Below are 25005 nucleotides of genomic sequence, written 5' to 3'. Positions count from 1 at the left end.
AATGAGTGGATGAGATTAAATCTTACGAATCTCAATAAATAGTAGACCAAATATCAACAAAAGGGTAATATCGTCATTATGTTATCATATGATAATTTTCGTGAATGTTTTTTTATATCAGCATAGTGTATTACAAATATCAACAATATGACATAAGAATATCAACACTAGTACAAGAAAATATCAACACATATTTATTGAGATTTTTACATGGATTTATTGAGATTTTTTGATGTATTTGTTAATAAAAATCTGGTTATCAACATTTACGAAAACTAAAATAAAAATATCATATTTCATGATCCGAACGTCGTCGGAACATATGCAATTGAGATCTCGTTGGAAATCTTATAAAATTATCTTTAATTTGATATATTTTTTGCGAAAAATAATTTAAATCGAGAGAGTTACGTAAATTTAAAGTTTTAAGATGATTTTAATGAGAGAGAATTGACATTAATACCCTCTAATTTTATTTATTAATTTTCTTAATTAAAAATATAATTCATATGGCATTATTTCAACCACTAAATCTTCTAATCTAATGACTAAGATTTAGTCTTAATTTAAGATTGTTAATTAGTCACTCTCCTTCCAGGAGATACACTATATGTCGAAGAATTATACCTAAATATATATGCCAAAGTCGAAAAGGAAGAGGATGATATCGAATATATTGAGGTAGACAGCATTATTAATTGGATGGGATATGCTTGCTTCACTTTATAAGTATTTATAAATGAAATATATCTTGACAGCAAAGTACCAGAATCTACGCATTATATGGAAAGAAAAGGAGAGTGACCAATTGCTAACTCATCATTTAGTTGCTAACTACAATTAATTTAAGACCATAAGATTTTAGAAATCTTATGGTATAAAATTTGCCACGTGTAATTTTCACTTTTCTTAATTAAATAAAAAAAAAAAAAAAAAAAACTACCAAATTAGGGTTTTGGATGAAAATATCAATATAGTGTTTTTGAGAATGTCTAACACAATGCTTTGAGAATGTTAACACATTGCTTATATTGACCCTCTACATGTATTATATTGATATATTTTATATACTATGCTGACATTTGTTGCTGTACGAAAAAATTAAAAAATTTTGAAATTTTTTCAAATTTTGACATCGTAACATATGCAAGTGAGATCTCGTTAGAATCCTTATGAAATTATCTTTAATTTGATATATGTTGTGCGAAAAAATAATTTAAATCAAAAAATTTATATGCATTTTAAAGTTATGGAATATTTTTCAAAAGTTGGTTATAACTAATTTGTTGTAAATTGAATATTGACATTTCAGAATTGATGATCTTGGATCTTAATTTAAATATTTAATGATTATTATTTAGTTATAGTTAACAATTAAGTATTGAGTTAGCAATATAACACTCCCCTTATGGAATTATTACGTAAATCTTACTGCGGAATAAGGAAGATCACTTCAATCATTGTAAAAACAAACTTTAACTTTTTATCATTTCCAATCTCAGTTTAATTTTGTGTAATTGTGGCTGATTGGTTATAACTTAAATAATTTCAAAATACTTTTTTACTATTTTGTATTTATTAATTAATGTGATTGGGTATTATTTGACCCATTTAAATACACACGACACGTACGTAAATCAATAAATATTGAGATTTGGCTAATTAATATTCCATTAATTGCCTAGGAATAAAAAGAATAAAAGTTAAAACGTCTATTTACTACTCCCTCCGTTCCATAGTAGTAGAGTCATTTTGCCATTTTGGTATGTTCCATAGTAGTAGAGTCATTTCCTTTTTTGGTAAAAGTCAACACATTTCTTTCCACCTACTTTACTTTCTCTTACTTTATTCTCTCTACATCTCTCTACCTTTTTCATTTCTTACTTTATTCTTCATTTACTTAACTCACCTAACACAATTTTTCTTAATCTCCATGCCGAAAAGAAATGCCTCCACTACTATGGAACGGAGGGAGTATTTACTTAATTTTTTGGAAATATCTATTCATCAATTGCCTACGGTAAATACTACGGTATCTGAACATAGAGCTTATATAGTGAATTGAACGCTCAAAAGCTTAAAACATACAAATCACCATATAATCATGTAGCTGCTGCTCTGGACTTGAATTTCAGACGTTGAGGATCAATTTCCATCAATGGGTATTGTCAGTAGATCACATTTTATCTTTATTTGTTAATGTTCATTGAGATGAGGCAAAAGACTCTAGATTATAGCACATGCTGAACAAAGTAAATAGCATAAATCAAGTCTCGTCATATAACATTCCACTTAAATTTCTTGAGCTTTATACTACTCCCTCCATCCCTGAAAATTTGTCACCTATTTCCTTTTTCGTCCGTCCCTAAAAATTTGTCACCTTTCACTTTTACTATTTTTTGTAGTGGACCCACATGCCACCAACTTTTTCAACCTACTTTCTATTACATTTCTTAAAATCCGTGCCGGGTCAAATGGTGACAAATTATGGAAGACGGAGGGAGTATTATATTATGAGGAAAAAGCAAAAAAGTATAGCATAACAAACATGCAGATAAGGAAATAAATTTCAATACAAATAAGCCAACAAATAAGAAGAATTGATTAGTACAGACATTTTATCAGTACCAACAACCAACAATCCTAAATAAGTATAACAAGGCAGAGCTTAGAAGAATCTTACCTCAGTCTTTAAAACTTCTTTTTCAAGTGAAGCAGAGGTCATAGGCTCTTCTTTCCTCAAGCTAGAAAACTTGAAGAAAGGTAGCAATGAAGTCTAAGAACATGAACGTTAATAATCTGGAATGAACGCAATCATCAAGCAATCAAATGCGATAAACACTTAGTATGTTATCCTACTCTAACTTTGACATGGTCATCAGTCCTCCTTTCGACCTTAAATGAAATAACAAGTTCAAACATGGCGATAAAATACGAACAAACTAAAATATGCAGAAACTAAGTTAAGAACAACAAAAACAACCAACTAGACGTACAATTTCACAAGAAATTAATGAACCATACTTGAACTAAGAAGAGTAAATGCTACAGAATTCTTTGTTCACTAACAACAAATCATTTGCATACACATAAATGCACACACCATACAGAATCAACAGATCATCATAATTACCATAAAAGCAAAAGTAGCAGTTAACTAGAAATGGAAATACAAGAGTTGTTAAACTAAGCTACGGAGTTTTAAGTTTAACTAAAACTAAAAATTCAGATATCTTTGTTTGTGATACATTTTCTTATTAAATACTTCCTCTCAACCGCAGAACAGTAACCACACGCACGGCACATGTGAGCAGGTAGCACGTTCTAAGATAAGTAACTTTCTCTTAGTCACAACTGGAAATACCACAGATTGGCTAATCTTCACAACTCCATGCGCTCCCACTCGTGCCTATCCAAAGTCACCAAATATGCCTGCCACAAAAGCATCTTTACATGCAGATAAGTTCCATTTTATCCATACAACATGATAAAAAAAATACGTGACACAAATCAGCTTATCACTCTATCTCTAATATGTAGACTAGCTTGTGAATTAGAAGTGAATAAACTCCTACATATAACTAATAAAATGAGATGAGTAAATGGAATGTGAGTGAGACGAGTAAATGGAATGTGGAGTCCATTACCATGAGTAGTAAAAAGCTAATGAGACAGTTAATTATGGACGGACAAAAAAGAAAACATGAGTATATCAGTGAGCTTTATACAACATGCAAACCAACATATGAAAACATAATCAAACATATCTCTGTTGTCTTTAGTATTTTCCATAAAACCTCAACAAATCCAAAAAATCACTATATATGCTTATATTTATGAAACAACATGGTAATACTAATACAACTGAAATGAAGCATACCTTGCTATCTGACCCCTTTTGCCCTCTCACTTCCTGATAAATTAGAGTTAATTAATATAACATGTGAGCGATATATATTTTCAAAACATGCTACGTGATTTAAACCTCCCCCATTATAGAGATCAAACTCCCATTCGTAGAAGAAAAAGCAGCCAACAACCTAAACACATATCTGCAATACAATATAACATAAAAACAATTACAAGCACAAGCATTTTAGTTAAGAAAGAAGTGAATTCATGTGGTTTTGTGCAAATTAAAGGGAGTATGAAGACTAACCTCTTAACCAAGTTGAGAGTTGAGCTAGGACTTCTTGTATAAAAAAGAAGAGTGAGAACGAATTTTAAAGACAGATTCAGGCTTTAATTGCTTGGCAGAAACGACGGCTAAGGGGTTGCACTCAACTAACTCAATTGCAATGGTGACCATTGAGGGATCACGCGACCAATTGAATTGTTGTAATTTGTAGCAATGGCGTATGCTTAGGAGTTTGAGCCTTGGTAGACTTCCATGTTGAGCTATCAATCGCACCAAATCGGTGTCCTTAATTATAACTGTATCAAGTGCTTCTATATTCCACTCGGCGCTTCGAAAGGCATAGCCTTTTAACGTGAGGAACATGAGATTTGGTAGCATCGAACCTATGACATTCATGTTCTCCCATGGACACCCTAAGCCACTCAAATTCAAAGTTGTCAAACTTGATGGGAACATCGATAGAGGAACCATAAACTCACGCTTAATATCTGGATACATCACAGTATATGCAAGTGTGTTCAAACTTTGGAGTTCCTCTGATATATAACCCAAGTTACTCTATGGGTTTCTATCATCATCTTCATCATAAGGCTGCAATTCTACCACAATTCCTTATCTCTTTAAATTTGGGATTCTCTTGAGTTTTTCTCTTGTGCAACTCTTTTCACTCACACCATTAAGAGTGTCAAGTCTATCCAATGCAGCAGTAGAAGAATCAGGGGTAGGTAGCTCTTTTCCCTATATCTCAATATGTAGTAGTTCTTGCATGCCCCATACTTCCACTGGCATACATGACAAAACTCCACGTTTTTTAATATTCATATATTGATAGATAATCAAGAACTGAAGGTGAAAAAGGTCGAATATAGATACTGGGATCTCTTTATTGCAAGTTAGTGAAAGGTAGTTTAGACAAATTAGCTTGAAAATTTCTGGAAAATGATAAAATCGGACACTTCCAGTATCCAATACCTTGAGCAACTTGAAATCCATTGCATGTATTGGCATCGCATATTTGTGGCGAGGACCAACACAAAGGAGAGAACGTACATTCGATGCACAATCATTTTTTATCTTTTCATACACTTCTTTGAAGGAAAATAAAGAGACGCAATGGGCACACAACCGACGTTGATCTTTCACAACATCATCGTTGCTTTGTAAAACATGCAAAAACTTAATCCTAGTTCCCTCTTTCTTACAAAAGTGCTGCCAGCAAGAATGCACACGAAACATTTTCTTTGAAAACCAAGAATCGAGAGTGAAATTGAATAGAATGAGGTTGTACCGGTAGCGAGGACTGCCACCCATTCGTGCAAATGAAAATTAGAAGCGTCTCCATCCATAAAATCATCCAAAAATTGTCTACCAAAAGATTCAACAAACCCCTCAGTACTCAACCGATTTAAGATGACGTGTGGTTCAATATCAGTATACAGAGGGTAAGCTCCGAAATACAGAAATAACATCTTCAAATTTTAAGATGACGTGTGGTTCAATATCACTTTTACTATTTTTTGTAGTGGACCCACATGCCACCAACTTTTTCAACCTACTTTCTATTACATTTCTTAAAATCCGTGCCGGGTCAAATGGTGACAAATTATGGAAGACGGAGGGAGTATTATATTATGAGGAAAAAGCAAAAAAGTATAGCATAACAGACATGCAGATAAGGAAGTAAATTCCAATACAAATAAGCCAACAAATAGGCAGAATTGATTAGCACACACATTTGATCAGTACCAACAACCCTAAATAAGTATAACAGGGCAGAGCTTAGAAGAATCTTACCTCAGTCTAAAAAAATTCTTTTTCAAGTTGATCAACCTCCTGATAAGTAGAATGAAGCAGAGGTCATAGGCTCTTCATTCCTCAAGCTAGAAAACTTGAAGAACATGATCGTTAATAATCTGGAATGAATGCAAATCATCAAGCAATCAAATGCAATAAACACTTAGTATGATGTCCTACTCTAACTTTGACATCTACGGTTAGTTTGGCATAGCCATCGGTCCTCCTTTCGACCTTAAATGAATCAACAAGTTCAAACATAGCGATGAAATACGAACGAACTAAAATATGCCGAAACTAAGTTAAGAACAACAAAAACAACCAACTAAACCTACAATTTCACAAGAAATAAATGAACCTTACTTGAACTAAGAAGAGTAAATGCTAAAGATCTAATTCTTTGTTCACTAACAACAAATCATTTGCATACCCATAAATGCACACAGCATCTAGAATCAACAGAACATCATAAATACCATAAAAGCAAAAGAAGCAATTAATTAGAAATGGAAATAGAATAGTTGTTAAACTAAGCTAGAGAGTTTTTAAGTGGAAATAAGACTAAGGAGTGAAAAAACTAAAAATTTCAGATATCTGTGTTTGTGATACATTTTCTTATTAAATACTTCCTCCCAACCGCAGAACAGTAACCACGCTCGTGGCACATGTGAGCAGGTAGCGCGCTCTTCGATAAGTAACTTTCACTCAGTCACAGTGAAAATCCTATAGATGACCAATCTTCACTACGCCATGCGCTCTCACTTGTGCCTATCCAAAATCACCAAATATGCCTGCCACAAAAGCATCTTTTCATGCAGATAAGTTCCATTTTATCCATACAACATGATCGAAAACACGTGACATAAATCAGCCTATCACTCTTTCTTTAATATGTCGACTAGTTTGTGAACTAGAAGTGAATAAACTCCTACATATAACTAATGTAAACACAAAAGCAAATTTACATTAGAGAGCTTCCCAAGGTGAAGCATCATGTTAGAGCAAATTTAAGACCTTCACCAATATTCATGCTCCGTCCGTCAACGATTAAGTAATATAAAGTTGACTTGGCTCAGGTTTTTATAAAAACTTGGTAGAAAAATGTGTGAGACGAGTTAATGGAATGTGGAGTCCATTACCAAAAGTAGTAAAAAGCAAATGACACACTCAATAGTAGACGGAGAAAAAGGAAACGTGAGACACTTAATTGTGCACACAGGGAGTACATTAGTGAGCTTTATACAACATGCAAACCAACATATTAAAATATAATCAAATATATTTTCCTACTCATATATCTCATTGTTTCCTAATTTCTATGAAGCTTTATCACCGTTGTCTTTAGTATTTTTCACACAAATTAACTCATAGCAGTTTCGGTTACAAAAAATTCGAGTATTGGGGTTTCATTAACCTCAACAAATGACAATATATACTTGTATTTATGAAACAAATCAGAATTAATGGAATTTTGCCAAGTCACGCCTCCGGCGCGCCACGTATAATAAGTAATGGTGTCGGAAATCTATTGGGCCAGGTCGGATGGTAAAATTTACACAACCCGGTAAAGTTCATGGCTTTTCATGCAATATTTAAAGTTAACGGGAAAAACAAACTATGTTGAAAGTTCATGATTTTATGGCAATTTGCGGTTTTAGTTAAGAAAAAGAAGTGCATTCATGTGGTTTTGTGCAAATTAAAGGGTGTAGGAGACTAACCTGTTAACCAAGTAAAGAGTTGAGATAGGACTTCTTGTATCAAAAAGTAGAGTGAGAACGAATTTTAAAGAAATATCCAGGTCTTAATTGCTTGGCAGAAGCGACAGCTAAGGGATTGCACTCAATTAACTCAATTGTAGTGGTGACCATTGAGAGATCACGCTTCCAATAGAGTTGTTGTAATTTGTAGCAATGGCGTATGCTTAGGAGTTTGAGCCTTGGGAGACTTCGTTGCTGAGCTCTCCATCGCACCAAATCAGTGTCCTCAATTATAGCTGTCTCAAGTTTCAAAAAAATCCCTTCTTTTATAATCCATTCGGGACTTCGAAAGGCATAGTCACATAAACTGATATCAGTAAGATTTGGTAGCAACGAACCAATGTCATTCATATACTTCCATGGCCACCCTAAGCCACTCAACTCCAACCTTGTCAAGCTTGATGGGAACATTGAAAGAGGAACCATAAACTCACGCATAATATCCGGATACATCACGGTATATGCAAGTGTTTTCAAATACTTGAGTTCCTCTGATATAAAACCCATGTTACTCAATGGGTTTCTATCATCATCTTCATCATAAGGCTGCAATTCTACCCAAATTCCTAATTTCTTCAAATTAGGGATTCTCTTGAGAATTTCTCTTGTGCAACTCTTTTCACTCACACCAATAAGAGTGTAAAGTCTATCCAATGCAGCAGCAAAAGAATCTGGGGTTGGTAAGTCTTTTCCCCATACCTCAATATGTTGTAGTTCTTGCATGTCCCATACTTCCACCGGCATACATGACAAAGCTCCACGTTTCTTAATGTTCATATGTTGATTGATAATCAAGAATTGAAGGTGAAAAAGGTTGGATATAGAATCTGGGATCTCTTTGTTGTAGGTTAGGGAAAGGTACTTTAGACAAATTTGTTTGAAAATTTCAAGTGGGAAATGATAAAATCGGACACTTCCACCTTCCAGTACCTTGAGCAACTTGAAATCCATTGCATGTATTGGCATCGCATATTTGTGGTAAGGACCAAGACAAAGGAGAGAACGTACATTGGAAGCACAATCTTTTTTTATTTTTTCACACAAATCTTTGATGGAAAATAAAGAGATGGAATGGGCACACAACCGACGTTGATCTTTCACAACATCATCGTAGCTTTGTAAAACATGCAAAAACATAATCCTAGTTGCTTCTTTCTTACAAAAGTGCTGCCAGCAAGAATGCACACGAAAAATTTGCTTTGAAAACCAAGAAGCTAATATGCTATCGAATAGAACAAGATTGTACAGGGTAGCAAGGTCTACCATGAAATCGATCAAAACATCATCAAAATTTTCTATGTCCATAAAATCATCCATAATTTGTTTACCAAAAGGCTCAAGAAACCCCTCAATTTTCAACTGGTTCAAAATGATGCGTAGTTGAATATCAGTATATGGAGGGTAAGCTCCCAAATACAGAAATAACATCTTCAAATGTTGAGGTAAGTAGTCATAGCTTGGGAAAAGTACCTCTGATATTTGATCATATGCATCCACGAATACTGAATTATGTTGTTTTTCAGCTACCCCAGTCCAATTTTCTATGGTTGTTTCTTCTTTGGACAGGAGCTTTGCAACTGTGACTATCATAAGTGGAAGACCTTCACATTTTTTAGCAATCTTCTCTCCTAATTCATCAAGGTGAGGAGGGAAACCCTCTTCATCAAACACCTTCTCGCCAAGTAATTTCTTACTTTCTTCATCATTCAACAAGTGTAGTGTAACCCTCTTTTGGCATTCTTCTATATATTGCCTGCTTGTTAACAAGATTCGGACATTATCTTGTGGCAAGTTATCCATAACTCGCGCGTCCCATTTCCATACATCATCCAACACAATGAAACATTTCTTATCCTTCAACCTCTCTTCCAAGAGTCCAACTAATTTCTTATCATTTTCTTCGTCTCCTTGGGTAAGGCTTTGTTCGCGATCCACTTGAGCTAGAATGCATCGCAATATTTCATTATATTCACATTTTCTGCCCACTTTAACCCATACTCGAAGCTCGAAATGACTCTTAAGTGATGGATCGTCAAATAATTTCTTAGCGAATGCTGTCTTTCCAACTCCTGCCATCCCTGAAATTTCAAAGTAGTTCTCTTCATTATTTTCATGAAGAAGATAATCCCTTAACTCTTCAAATTCTTTGGATAATCCAACCATGTTTGAGTCGATTCCATGAAAATCAATTCTTGAGGGAACAGGTTCCCCTTCTTCTTCAGGCATATTCAGCAGTTCAATATCGTACTCCGCCTGCATCGCTGGGAACCTCTCGATGAAGCAATCAACACTCTGTCGGAGACTCTGCAGATCTACATAGAAAGACAAGTGATCTCTCTCACCTTCGAGTTGTGGAAGAATCTGTTGATACACATGAGATTCGAGTAAATCTTCGAATTCCCACACGGCCTCTTTGATTCGGTCGTCCAAAGCATTCACCTTCGTCCTGATCTTGCTGTAGCCGGTCTCCTCCAATTTTAGCAGAACTTTCTGCAAGCGAACCATGGCATCGTAGGCGGGCTGTAAGATTTGTGGAGATGGAGGAACTAGTGAAATGCGAGAGGAATGAAGAATAGTTTGAATGGTATCCTTGAGAGAAATCGCAGCACCGTAAGCCGCCATTACTGCTAGAGTAGGAAAGGTGGTAGGTGGTGGTGAAACGTGAGGAGTTGGAAATGCCGATTTATGAAGGTGTTGCAAATCAAGAGTTTAAAATCGTGGGCTGCAATTGCTCAACTGAAAATGGTTATTTTGTGCCTCCTCTTAATAAAGTCAGCCTGCACATCCACTCAGTCATGATATAATCATACTCCATTAAAACAATATATTGGATATTCCTTAATTTCCTTTAGAAAATACAAACTAGACTTACTCTTATTAAAATATGAAAGAAATATCTAAAATTACAATGTAACACCCCTTGCTTGATCCGGCAACCAACAGAATAAGTGATTTATATTTTGTTTCCATTAGCTCTATAAGACTTATGAATCCCATTTAACTTCTTATCACCTATTAGCTTTAGTAGCAAAGCATCATACAAATTGACATTCTTTTCATTCTCGACCCCTTTTTCTATTCTTTGTTGGCTGTTGCTACCCTTCAAAACTTCTTTACCTTATACAATCAAGGTCAATCGACACAATGCAAAACTTACATATATAAAAAACATATCGAAACACATCATGATTTTGTTACAAAATAACCTTTCATACATAAACCAAGCCCCCTTCAAACTTAGTTCTAGCAAAATTTAGGTTTTCTGGTATAATCTAACAAATTCATCCCAATTACCAAGATTTGCGAACACCATAAATCAGTAAACAAAAAATTAAATAAAGCTGTGAAATATCTGTTCACATACTTCTAAGATGCGGATAAACTAATCAAACTCGACTTTTACACTTCCAATTAATTCGTTTGATACTTTATCCATGTTCTAGACCTCAACTTCATAGCCAATCAATACAATTGAAATCAAAATCAGCTCAAGTCTTCGACCCTTTCTAAGTTCTTGTTCAAATCACATCTAAATGTATTCAATTACAAACACACCAATGTGAGCTAAATTCAAGCATCTAAACAAGAACACCTAACTTTCCAGCCTTCAAAAAATTCTAGTATACTCCAGGTTCTAGCTACCATTCCTATCAATTATGGAAGCAAATTATAATAATTACACTCATAGCCTCAAAACTCACCATAGTCAATACATATACATATATACATACATACAAAGAGGGGATTTTGTCAGTTTCGAGCTAAATGATAAATTGGGGTAAGAGCTCTACCTTAATCAATGTGATAAAGTTGATTGGAGCTCAAAGTTTGAAGATTGATATTGAAATCCGCTGAAAAATAGAAGAGGGCGTCGGTCGCGGCGTCCGACATAAAGACGATGGTGGATTAAAGAGACTGGTCTTTTCCCACCTTGGGCCCAATATTAAAAGTCCAATCACTTGCAATACGCACTTTTTATCTACCAATTTCTTGTCAAATACTACTTTCTTGGAAAAATAAATACAAAGTACTTTGAAATTAGGACTAGGTCGATAAGATATACCGTATCAAAAATTTTGCTTCGTTATCATACCGAAAATATCGATATGAAAGAATTTCATATCGTTATTATTTCGGAAGTTTAATTCGGTATACCTTAATTTCGATATGGAGAAAAACTATACCGTTACTATTTCAAAATTACGGTATATCGTACCGAACTTCGGTATACCGTTCTGAACGGTATATCGATATTTCGTACGATATACCGAATTTTTAAACCATTTCGAATACCTATATACCAAAAAATATAATTTCAAAACTGAAAAATAAAACCAAAATTAATATAATTTTAACATAATAAAATAAACATTGTCTACATCTTCATATTCAAAATATATATAATTAAGTTATATGGATATATTTATGACTTAAACTTTTAATCTTAAAAAAATAAATTATATTACTATTATTATTATTATTATTATTATTAATATTAATATTATTATTATTATTATTATTATTATTATTAGTATCATCATCATCATCTTCATCATCATCGGTATAAACGGTATAAACGATATGTATCGATAATTCGATACGTATTGATTTTCGATATATTTCGATATACCGATATATATCGTATATTCGATATAAAACGGTATATCGCTGTAACAGCCCGCCTTCCTAGGGTACAATAAATGCGGCGACTGCTACCAAAACGGACTTAAAAGAAGTAAACATAGGCTAGGGTTTCATTTAAAGAGGCTTGACCTAAGTATTAAACGAGTTATCAGAGTCGCAAGTCAAAGGTTTAATCAAGAGAAATAAATGGAGAATAACTACTATAAAGTATGATCAAAACTGAAGGGTTCAATAAATCCCAATGATATCACAAGATGTCTCAAGATTCTAAATCGAAAGAGAAAAAGTGCAAAATATCCAAATAATACTAAAGTGTATCAAAAACTCAGCGGAAAACAACCAAGAGAAAGTGCAGCTATGTATGAAGACACAACTATGCTTGAAGTTCAAAAACATCCATCTTAATTAGTTAACATGCTCAACACCCGCCACCGCTCGTCATCGTTCAATATGCACATAAGGAAAACATATGCAGGGCTGAGTATTTTGAAATACTCAGTGAGCTTGTTGCCAAAACATTTTATAAGCTATGCCACCCTTACCAAGTGAACTCGAGTTTTAAGCAGTTATAAGAGAATATCACGAGTATCACAAAATATATTTTCCATAGACTGGCCAGTCAAACAATTCCCCACTTTTCTCATCAATTTCCGCAATCACATCATTTCCATGGTGCGACGAAAGTGTGGCCACACTTTTCGCCCACGAGACCGGCCGACTAGCAAGACGGCTCCCGATCCCCTCGTGTACATAGCCTGGTAGGGTTTGCGGCCCATACTCAGACCCGAATTCATTTAATCATATCCATAGCCCTATAGCCCAATGGAGCGAACTCGCAAAATGGGCATCAGGCGCACAATATCACAACAAAACAGAGGTATGGCATAACAGTTAAACCACCCTTATTTCTCCACATTCATAAATTTGCACATAAAAGAGTTTAAGAGTAAAGCCCACCTCGACTGCTTAGGTTTCAAGTATGTTCTTTCCTTTGTTATCCGGCTTCGCAACTGAGCTTTTACCTTTTTAATCATATAGGCACATATCACAAATCAGATTCAATACAAACTCCTAACTCATGCATGTCTCAACGTTTTTCCCTTTTCCCACTGATCTATTTTAGCATCATTAATCAATCAAGATCATGTTCATCGCATACGTTCCATTCGTATCTCAACTCTAGATCTAACATCAACATATGTCACACAAGAGTATTTAGCCATCAAACACACACCACACAAACACAACACACACACACACGACATGCACACACACACACGCCACACACATGTATACATATTTTCCATATCCCTTTTATCCCACTTTCACTCAATAAGATGCATGAGGGCTCAAGAATACCGATTAATCGGTTAGAAAGAAGAGGAATCGAGTAGAAACGAAGATGAATATAAAAATACCTTATGAGAAAAACGAACGGTAGAAATTAAGTATTAGACTTGGTTCTTCAAAATTCTTGGATCAAACTTCAATTCTTCTTCAAAAGATGACAAACTATTGGAGAATAGAAGAAGAAAAATTTGGAGAGAGTGGAGAAGGGAGGGGACGAAAATTATGGGGCTAGGGTTAGGGGTTTCTCTTATTTATAGAGTTCAATAAGATCTTTAGGTAAATAAAATAGAATATTTGGTAAGATCTTATTCTCCACAATTAAATAAATAAATATTGTGAAGTAGGGAAGAAGAATTAACAAAAATAGACTAGGGTATCAAGGCATGTAATTTTCGAAATATATGGCTCCCAATTAGCCAAGATTTTGTTTTGGTATATTTTACGGAGTAGAATAAAATATTACGGAGCAAAATAAAAATAAGAATTCTCCTAACTAGGGATTGAATTAGGCGTGTTCTATGCCTCTTAAATAAGGCATGGATTTTTAGTATTATGGCAAGATTTCTCGAGGTATGGAAAGATTTGGTAGAATATTTTAATTCTAGGTATGGAAGGAGATCAAATAAGGGATCAATTAAAATAAAATAAATTCCTCCTTCCCAAAGCTAGGTGATTTTCGAAAATCACCCTAATATTAATAAGGCTCGATTTTCCCTCATCAAAATAAGGAATAGTTGAGTTTTGGATTTAATTTGGATAAATATCCCAAGAATTAAATTAAATCCGGAAAAATAGAATTCCTTCTCCAAAAGGTCAAGGGTTCGAAAATCTCAAGAATTAGGTGGCTAGTATTTATGGAAATTTTCCCTAATATTCTCACTCACCCTTAAACAAATAATTCACCTCATAATTTAGTAAATCACATGCCACGCCACATAGTCAACAATTTTGACTTTTCAAACTTCCCGGTCAAAGAAACTCATGCATGAAATTCATTTATCAAATAATTCACATCTCCCACGTCATTAATAATAAATTCTAGGGCTCTAAAATTAGGGTTCTGAAATTCGGGATGTTACATCCTACCACAGTTAAAAGAAATTTCGTCCCGAAATTTGGTACCTTTATGGAAAGAGTTCCGGGTATAGTTCCATCACCTTATCCTCACGCTCCCACGTGGCTTCCTCGGGCCTGTGGTTTCTCCATTATATTTTCACGAAGGCAGTAGACTTATTTCTCGAGGTTTGAACCTTTCGATCCAAGATCATCTAGGGTTGCTCCTCGTAGCTCAGATCCGGGTTTACGGCAACTTACTCGTAGCGAATCACATGCTTCGGATCGAACACGTATTTTCGTAACTGCGACACATGAAAGACGTTGTGCACATTCCCAAGGCTGGGCGGCAGCGCTAAACGATAAGCTACGGGTCCTACTCCTTCAAGAATTTCATACGGTCCGATACAACAAGGTTTCAGTTTCTCTTTAACCCCAAAACGCGTTATCCCTTTCGACGGGGATACCTTGAGGAAAACTTTATCGCCAACATGGAACTGTAAGTCCGTCCGTCGGACGTCGGCGTATGATTTTTGTCTGTCCTAGGCTTCCTTCATCCTTGTGCGGATCTGTCGTACTATTTCGACCATCTCTTCGACTGCATCGAGTCCAAGTGCCCTTCGTTCGCCAACTTCATCCCAGAAGAGCGGAGATCTACACTTTCTTCGTAAAGTGCTTCATACGGCGCCATGCCGATCGTTGCTTGGAAGCTGTTGTTTTAAGCGACTCGATCAGAGGGAGTGCGGTCTCCCAACTTCCGCCTCGGTCGAGCACCACGACTCTTAGCATATCCTCGAGAGTTTGTATCGTTCTTTCGGATTGTCCGTCGGACTGTGGGTGAAAAGCCGTGCTAAAATTTAAGCGTGTTCCAAGCTCGCGCTGAAGACTAATCCAAAATTTCGAGGTGAACTTCGGGTCACGATCAGATGTAATCGTCATTGGGACTCCATGTAACCGTACGATATGTAGATTCGAGCTAGCCTATCTGATCCATGGTTTACGGGGATAGGTATGAAGTGCGCACTTTTGGTGAGTCGATCTATGATCACCCAGATCGCGGTGTTCTCTTTTAGGGTTCTCGGCAATGCCGTCATGAAGTCCATGGCGATGTGCTCCCATTTCCACTCGGGTATCTCAAGCGGTTGTAGCATCCCGTACGGCCGTTGGTGTAAGGCTTTCACCTGTTGGCAGGCTAAGCAGCGCTCCACAAAAGCTGCGACATTCCTCTTCATGCCGTTCCACCAAAAGGATTTCTTCAGATCCTGGTACAAAGAAATCTTTGTGCTCCCGAGGTGAGCGGTGTATGGGGATGTTACAATCGCGGTATAAGAAAATTCCTATCGTTATAATACCGAAAACTTTCGATATGGTATTGTATCGTATCGAAAGTTTCGGTATACCAAAAATTCGATATTTTTAGATATTTTTCAATAAGATACGATTGATATACCGTTTTTTCGGTATATTTAGCCAGTCCTATTTGAAACGATATAAATTTTAATACACAATTAATAACTTATAGAAAATATAAAGTAAGAGAGAAATAAAATATGTAAAATAAGAAAGCAGAAGAGAAAAAGTAGTGGAAGTATTGTTATTGGATTGTAGGGTTCACTTCTTGAAATGAAAAATTTATGAAGTTTCTAATTTGAGGAGACGGACCAAAATTGGTAGTCCATTTTCAAGGGACGGATCTAGTAGTCGTACTCCTTCTGTCCGCGAAATATTGGCCACATTTCACTTGCAACAAATTTTAAGAAGTATGAAGAAAAGTGAGTGGAAAAAGTTAGTGGAATGTGAGTTTCATATTTATATATTACAGCATTTGTTCCAACTAAGTTGAGTCATATTCCTTATTGGGACAACACAACAAAGTTGAGTCATTTTTCTTTTTGACAAAATACAAAACATTCAATCACTCTAACTTTATTTCATCATCTAATTTACTCTCTCTTTATCTCTCCTACTTTTTTCTCTTTCCTATTTTATATACTTTCATTTAATCTATTACACAATTTCTTAATCTCCGTACCCAAAATTTCTGTACCAATTTAGTTGGGATGGAAGGAGCAGTTTTATAACATAATGTTAGTGTATGAGTTAGTGGAAAATGAACTATATTTATCAAAAATGGAAAAAAAAATAAAGTGGACAACATTTTGTAAACGTACTGAAATGTCAAAAGTTGACAACATTTCACAGACAGAGGGAACTGAAAAAGTGAAACTATTGGTTGTGGATGTAGAGTAGTTAATATTTTCTCCATTCACAAAAATAATCACATTCTTGAATGGATCAAGTATTAATATGTACTCCCGCCGTCCCACTCAAGATGTCCTTATTCTTGAGTGATACGTGATTTTAGGAGGAGTTGTTAGGTGCGCTAAGTTGATAGAAAAAAGTAGTTAGAATATTTTAATGAGGATAGAGGAGAAAGGAATTTATTTTCAAATATAGAAGGTAGACTTCATAAGTGGGACAAATTAAAAAGGGAAATTGGACATCTTGAGTTGAACAAAGAGAGTATATACTAAAGCTGATATAGAGAAGAAATAATGGTAAAATTTTAAAAAATATGTGACTCATTTTTATAGATAGACCAATATAGAAATTGAGATTATTTATATAGACGAAAGAAGTTTTTGATGCTTAAAATAATGATAATCAATAGTCAACACCATTATAACTTTCCCATGATTTAAAGTTTAGAATTTTTAGGGCGTTACATACGACCTTCATTAGAGTCCATTCGTCTACGATCGAAAAATAGACAAATTGTTTGTGTAATCAAATAGTATCATAAAATTTTCATTAATTATTGAAGGCAATTTATAGATGATTAAATATAAATCCCTTGCCTCATATCTCAGCATAGTTGATACGCATATGGTATACAGAGAAATGTTATGCTGCACGCCTAATTTAGGCGCCTTATAAGCGGCTGTAGTCCACGATGGAATATAGCTTGATTTTTAGGTGTTTCTGTTTGAGGATATTATGTAATTTCCAGTCTATTTAAATATTTCATGGTATACCTCTTTATTCTATATTTCTCTTCAACTATTCAATGCGAGTCTGATTTTTTCTATTCAATGTGAGTTGATTTATTTACTTTCTTAAGAAAAATAGTGATTTGACCCTCCATGCTTACACCGCAGATATAACCAAAGCAGAAGACAGTGATGCTAGTACAAGGCTTCAAGGTAGCATCACAGAACTTGGTGTAAGAAAGAATTATAGTATTACTCAACTACATTACATAAGCTAATGGAAAATGGTTGACCGGCATGGTGTATAAATAACAAAACAAAACATGACCTAAGTCTGAGGTTCATCATCATCATCATCATCTATTTTCATCTTCTCTCCGAAATGAATAAAAGAAACAAACATAGTTAAATTTTGCTAGTACTTAATTCTTTTATTTTGGAGAGAAGATGATACTTCAAGTTCTGAAACAAAACAAACAAAATAGACGATACTTCAAGTTTTGAAATCTAAGAAAAAAGATAGAAATGTACAAAGGGAAAGATTAAAAAAGGAAAATAAAACTATGCCTATAATATACTCCGAATAAAGAGATACTATATTAAATAGGTTGGAGATTACATAATATCCTCAAATAAAAACACCTAAAAATCAGGCTATATTCCAACGTGGAATACAACCGCTCACAAGGCGCCTAAATTAAGCATGCAGCATAACATTTCTCATGGTATACATACATATAAAGGGGGATTTCTTCAATTTCAAGCTGGGGTAAGAGCTCTAGCTTAAATTATGTCATAACCTTATAACTTTCGAAGTCTCCCATGCGTCCACTTATTATGTCATTTTCCTATGTCATTTCCAAATTCCAAGGTCATAATAGCTATAACACCCTTTAGATACCTATATATTAGGACATATAAAGTGGAACAATAGGTCAATCACACGTTAAGACATTTCATAATTTCACAATAAACTCCAGTATTGTCACGACCACAACTCCCTAGTGCTAGTGAGCGTAGCTATTTCGCGACTAAACAATTCTCAGTAATCAAGGGACAACAATAAATAGGATGAAATCACTTAAATCAATAGTATCAAAGGCATATGGGTACATGGTCAAAACGTGTTCAGAGTATCAAGACTAAGTTCATAGCTTTCTAGCACATAACTCTAGATTGCAGCGGAAGAGTCCATGCTACTTTGGGCTACCTAACTACTTATTTAAAATTCTTGTCCCAACACCTTCGCCTGCTCGTCCACGTTCAACCTGCACATTTGAAAATAACATGCAGGGCTGAGTATTTGATATACTCAGTGGGCACATTGCCAAAAACAGTTCTATCTTTAATTGTCAATGCCACGGTTGAGTGATCACGGGGTTTTACTTAAAAGACCCGAGTCACTAAAATACTTTTCCTTTAGTAAAGATTTGATTGCGCAATCACATAACATAGATATACCATATCTGAAACTGATGTGAACCGGGAATGTGGCCACATTCCACGACGGTCACTGGACCGACCAACTCCTTTGTTAGCTCATGGTCCCCTTATGTGTACACTAGTCCGAGTAGGGTTTGCGGCCCTACTGGGACCCGAATTCGATTTAACTTAAATTGGCATAGCCAAGCAGATAGGTAATCATAAAACAAACATGGCATGACAACATACTTGAGCAAAGAATCACATTTTCATACTGAAATCACGTTTTAAAAGAATGCCCACCTCAAAAGCTAAAGCTCCTTCCGAAATTTCCTTAACTTGGTCTTAGATGACGTTCGAAGACGTCCCTTTAGGAAATAGAATGATACTTAATTAGATTTTGAGATATCCATTAAGCTTAAACATGAATGCATCCTAAGTGCGTGATCATTTTATTTCTTTTTTTCCCTAATTCATAAGAAGTCCTTGAGCACTAAATAAATTTTGCGATTTAGCTTGGTGTGGAGGTCTACCAATTATTCGTTTAACGAAAGAGCGTTACCTCCTATATATTTTATTCAAGCACTAAAATAGACTCGAGGTCTATTCATCGTTTAGCGCATAAAATTCTGAAACAAAAAGTATTTATTCGTGCTCTTAAATTAAGGTCCGGAAAATTTAACTTAGCTTCGTGGAAATAATTAGCGGACTATTACCTAATCCATAACATATAAGGGCCCATGATTTAATTAAATTCTTAGCCTATGCTTTTATTTTAGTTGGTGGCCCAACTCCATAATTAACTTTTAAAAACAAGGCAGCCCATTTCTAACATTTCCTAAGTCCATATTTCTTTTTAATAGAGAGGCCCAACAAGTTTAGAAGAGGCAGGCCCAACAAGTTTCTCATATCCATCGGTCTTCTTCTTCTATATTCATTTCTCAAAACAAAATTCCCCCAAATCAAAATCCTTAACTTCGGAAGAGAAAAAAAAACGGCGCTTCTCCCTCACGCCTCTCTTTTCTCCGGCGAAATCGCCGCTTCTCTGCATCGCCGGAGCATCACCGGTCCCGTCCTCTCTCTCCGTTTCACACAACTTTTCCAAATTTCCCTAATTTCACATTCTTAAATCCCTAATTTAGAAAACACAGCAACGGCTTCTTCCCTCTTCTTTTCTCGGCGATTCGCCGGCTTCGTCTCCTCCATCTCAACTCTCGGTCACCGCACTGATATCTTCTCTTTCGTGATGGAGTCACGGCGGAGCGAATTCACCGGTGGGGCTGAGGCGTCGCCTCGAAGCTCGCGGTCTAGCGGCCTCGTCCCGCTGCGTCGATCGGTCAGCTGGTCCTCAAGGCGGAGCCGCCGTGCAGGGGTGCACGTGGCTGTCACGCCGCTTCGTTCTTTCCGTCGAGTTCTCCGGTGAGCAGCGACTCTGGCCCACTCTCGACGTCCCTTCGACGGCGTCAATGCCATCGCTCTTTCACGCTGCTGCTCCGGCAGCGCCTCCTCCGTAGTCGACTTTCCGGAGCTCCGTCGTTGCCGAACAGCCCTTCGGCCTAAGCTAAGTTCTAATTCTTTTATTCCAATCTATTTCTCCTTATTTACTCGTTCGATTCCGAGCTTATTTGGTGATGTTTTGATGGCTGGAAAGGGAAAATCTTATTTGTGTTCGTTGCTGGGGCATTTGCATTTGATAAACATATGTTCTTGTCCTAGATTTCTTTCATCTTTTGGCATATTAATAGCGAAAAGGCTTAGGCAGCAGCTTGTGAGATTTTAAGTTCTTGAAATTGTTTGTCCCGGTGGAGTCCCGCATAATAGCTACTGATTTTGGCCTTATGAGGCAGACTATGGTTTTCCTTACACTACTTGTTATGATTCTGGATTTAGTGTAGTTAACACTTGTGCTACTAAGTTCTTGAACTATGTTGTGATTGTTCTAAACATGATGCAAGATAAGGTGTTGGGGTGTTGAGGTGTTTACCTTAGTTTGGTGATTTCCTTTTTGCTTGTTGGCTGCCCTCCTTGCTGTTGTTGGAAGGAGATTCCTAAACCTTAAGCTCACAATAGCCTTTCTTGCTCCTTCTCACTCTCAACTTACCACTCTAATGCTAGAGAAATTCGAAATATGAGGAAAGAGTAGTGTTGTGGTATGTGGTGTGGCTTATATAGGCAGAGATGTGTACTCGTGTAGCCTTAATTGGGGCTGTTGTAATTCTTGTTGTTATGCTGCAGAAAATCCCACTTTAATGATCCCATTGCCCCTCCTTCTTGGCTGCAATTTGGCATCATATGGGTACCTAGTACTTAGCTAGCAATTTGAATCGTTTGATTGTGCAGTGAGCAGGTGGCTGTTGTGCCAAGGGTGTTGCAGGGCTGACTTTCCTCTTATGGTGATTCTTTGGGTCATCTATAACTAAAGAAGGTTGTCTCCATCCCTAAGGTAAGAGTCCCCTTTTTTTTTTCTTTGTTTTCTTTTGTTCCTTAGTAGACAAGAACTGACTTCCACCTTGCAGGTCGAGACAAGCTTGGTTGCCAAGCTGCTGGCTGTCTGGAACAGTTGATACCTCGGCCCGCGGCTGACCGGAAAACGGGCCGCGACTATCGGCCCGGGAGGAGAGACCGATTCTATTCGATTAATGCACATTTTATCCTTTCCTTTTCTTGTCTCCTTTATTTGAGGACTTGCTCCATGTAACATATATATATATATATATATATATTTTTGTTGTTCATTAGTTAAGCTTGTTCTATGTATTGAAGCATTTGAACGTTAGCTGCTCGTTAATTGTTTTCGAAATTTCTATTCGAAAATTCGTGATATTTTACAATGCAAAGTCCAATTGTTTAGTTCATTTGATTACTTTAGCTTTTACTTGCAACTAAAAAGAATTAAATCTCATAACAAAGGCTCGAGTTCCAATAACCCTTCGTGGAAAGAGAACTTACATCTTTAGTTCGACAATAACAAAAATAAAGAAAAGAATTAAGGGTGCGGGTATTACAAGTATTATGCAATACTCATTAAGACACTTAAAAATTTCACAATAAGTAAAACACCTATTGTAACATTTTTAGTAGTTGCAATAGGTGGCACGCCCGCATACATTGTTCTTGTAGTTAGCTTTATACAACATGCAAACCAACATATTAACACATAAATCAAATATATTTTCCTACTCATTTATCTCACTGTCTCCTACTTTCTGTTAAGCTTTATCACTGTTGACTTTAGTATTTTTTACACAAATTAACTCACTGCTAGCCTCAACAAAATCCAACATATCACTATGCTTAGATTCAAGAAACAACATGATCATAATACTAATACAATTGAAACGAAGGATACCACGCCATCTGATACCTTTTGCCCTCTCATTTCCCTGAAAAATGATAAATGAATATAAGTTATTCAAAACATGATTAAAACCTATGACATATAATTAAGCCTGTGTCTTAAAGATGGTAATCGAGAGAGGTATAGACAGATTGGTAAGGCATATTGGAAGTAGTGTAACACCCCTTACTCGGTTAGTTTTAACCAAATAAGTGGTGTCACATCTCGGTACGATCGATAAACTAATACCTGTCTATTTAACCTGCATAACTTTTTTTTTTTTTTTGCAAACACGCAGCATACAACACTATTATATAGGTAACTAAACCTGTTAGCATAACCAGTTACTACTATACATTACAAAGTAACTATAACATGCCTCGACAATTATTTACAATCCCATTAGCAAAAGAAGGTTACATAACCTTACATCTCCAAACCAACTATCTACAATCAAAAGTTAGCCTAAGCATACCACGTGAGAACTTCAACTGTGCCGGCAAAAAGGAGGGTAGTGACTTGACACGTGCAACTGCCCAAGAGCGAGATCACTCGCTTCTAAACTCTGCAGGAGGGAGAAGAAAGGGGGGGTGAGCTTCAACAAGCTCGTAGTGTAAACGCATTCCAGAAGTCAATCTCGAAAGACTTCAATCGATATCACTTACACAGAATATCAAATTATAACTTGGAATGCTACGATATATCTATTCAATTTTCATTTCAAATTCTATTATAGTTTACTAAAACTTTATATAATATCTCCCAAACTATCTTGATTAACTATACAATGAACACAATATATTAGTCATGATGATACTTTCAAATGCAACCATTTACCATCTATCAATTAAAACCATATGGCACGAAGTAACATATTTCATACAGCTATCAATTCCTTTCATTAATCAACAATATGCTTTAGGAAAACTATTCAGATATCCAAGGCACGAAACATCAATTCTCAATCAGATATCACATTCATATCACATTCGTATCACATATCAGCCCCCAAATTATGCTTAGCGATGGACACGGGTACACGGACACTATAAGTAACCCGATGAGGGCCTCTATCATGTATACATCTGGGTGAGATACTATCAGATGTTGTATATCTTTCGTATAGCTTATCCTAAGGCATTTGTCACATATTACCCGTATAGGGCTCATATCAACTATCAACATATCATATGGATCATCGCTTTGGTTATCCGAAGACGAACGATCAAACATGTGTGCAGTACTGTTTTACTATGACATGCCAACTATACCCTGTGATTCACTCAAGCAATGGGGCATAACACAACTATTTCATATCAACTTTCACATTATTCAACACATATAACTACTTAAATCACTTTTCATATCATATATCACACCAATTCACAATTTTAAAACATAATTCCCACATCTTACCTTTCCATATCTCACTTATGTCATTGAGTTATACCATTCGCACAACCATATTTAATCTCTATTGCACAAGCTGATAAAACATATAAAAATGTAGCAATATGTCTCGAAGTTAAAGAGATTAAACTCTAGAACCCGCGTACACTACCTGTACACGTTACAAAAACAGTATAACTTGCTTAGTCAACCATGGATGTGCCCCTATCGCTTGTTCTTGCACTCGGTTCACCTAATTTGTCAAACAATCACATATACAATTTATAAATAAACACTAGAAAAACCAAATCATCACATCTATCTATTTCACTTTCCATATTCTTTCCTTCATCACAAACTAAGCCAAATAAAATATATATACATGTTAAAACATTTCTAACTTCATTCATACTAAAAAGAAGCTAAGAAATTCGATAATACTGTTCAATAGCTTCGGAAAATGAAAGCTATACCCAGCTGTCCCAAAAAATAAGCCTCACACTTTCATTTTCCTCCATAAAACAAACCTTAAGTTTTGAAAATATGGGACAACAACTTTATTTCAAAATTAAACTCAAAAATTTTAACATCTTGAAGCTAAACTCATAACCAAAAGTCTTTTGATATCAACCAACAACTAAACCTTTTTCACCATATCTTTTTTAAGAATTTTCAGCTTGTTTAAGCATCAACAACCAACACCAAACTTCACAATAAACTCAGTCCCAACCTTTTTCAATATCAAACCATCAAGAAGGTAACTTTAAAAACAACATTAAGAGCTTAGGGTCACAAATAATTTCCAACATCATATTTTCTATCACTTTCATGCATATATTATCATAACATACTTCCAATTGCATAATTCCATAGCAAATTTACACAAAAGCATCAAGGCAACAAACTCCCCAAATTCAAGAACCCTAATTTCAACTCCAACAGCAAGAATCACATCCAATTAACACCACTACTATACTTAGAAACATGATTAAGGAGGTTATGGAGGAGTCTAACCTCTAATTTCAACTAATTTGAGAAGTTAAGTGGAGATGAGTTTGCAACCTAAGCTCCAAAATTGAGAAAAACTATGAAGAATTGAGAGCTTGGATTGATGGTGGGTACTACATGCTT

The 25005-nt window shown here is 35.6% G+C and overlaps 1 protein-coding gene, 2 long non-coding RNA genes and 1 pseudogene across 6 annotated transcripts; 1 reads left to right on the top strand and 3 right to left on the bottom strand.

The window, feature by feature from the left end:
* Window positions 1-3043: 3043 nt before the first annotated feature.
* Window positions 3044-5575, bottom strand: LOC125197545 (putative late blight resistance protein homolog R1A-3; annotated as a pseudogene). Its single transcript, XR_007172094.2, has 2 exons — window positions 3881-5575; window positions 3044-3432 (listed from the first exon to the last, which is right to left on the bottom strand). The product of XR_007172094.2 is annotated as a putative late blight resistance protein homolog R1A-3 (transcript).
* Window positions 5576-6403: 828 nt separating this feature from the next.
* Window positions 6404-11624, bottom strand: LOC125197511 (putative late blight resistance protein homolog R1A-4). Of its 3 annotated transcripts, none has more exons than XM_089064510.1 (3): window positions 11481-11624; window positions 7651-10466; window positions 6404-6738 (listed from the first exon to the last, which is right to left on the bottom strand). In XM_089064510.1, the coding sequence occupies exon 2, from the start codon at window positions 10309-10311 to the stop codon at window positions 7690-7692; it is 2622 nt and encodes an 873-aa protein (XP_088920636.1). In that variant the 5' UTR covers window positions 10312-10466; window positions 11481-11624; the 3' UTR covers window positions 6404-6738; window positions 7651-7689. The 3 variants fall into 3 exon arrangements, with proteins under 3 accessions (XP_088920636.1, XP_047952238.1, XP_088920635.1); XM_048096281.2 differs by having other exon boundaries at window positions 6404-6723; XM_089064509.1 differs by having other exon boundaries at window positions 6404-10466.
* Window positions 11625-20116: 8492 nt separating this feature from the next.
* LOC125201746 (uncharacterized) lies at window positions 20117-21924 on the top strand. Its single transcript, XR_007172964.2, has 2 exons — window positions 20117-21591; window positions 21665-21924. It is a non-coding gene; the product is annotated as an uncharacterized LOC125201746 (long non-coding RNA).
* A 320-nt stretch (window positions 21925-22244) lies between these two features.
* LOC125203766 (uncharacterized) lies at window positions 22245-24129 on the bottom strand. The gene is made up of 3 exons (XR_007173436.2): window positions 24047-24129; window positions 22961-23050; window positions 22245-22531 (listed from the first exon to the last, which is right to left on the bottom strand). It is a non-coding gene; the product is annotated as an uncharacterized LOC125203766 (long non-coding RNA).
* Between the last annotated feature and the right edge of the window lie 876 nt (window positions 24130-25005).

The sequence above is a fragment of the Salvia hispanica genome, chromosome 2 (assembly GCF_029641045.1).
Source record: "Salvia hispanica isolate PSC_SH4W2 chromosome 2, Shi_PSC_v1, whole genome shotgun sequence".
NCBI classification, from domain to species: domain Eukaryota; kingdom Viridiplantae; phylum Streptophyta; class Magnoliopsida; order Lamiales; family Lamiaceae; genus Salvia; species Salvia hispanica.
The sequence above is the reverse complement of the archived record's forward strand: the minus strand, read 5'-3'. Positions and strand labels throughout refer to the sequence as shown.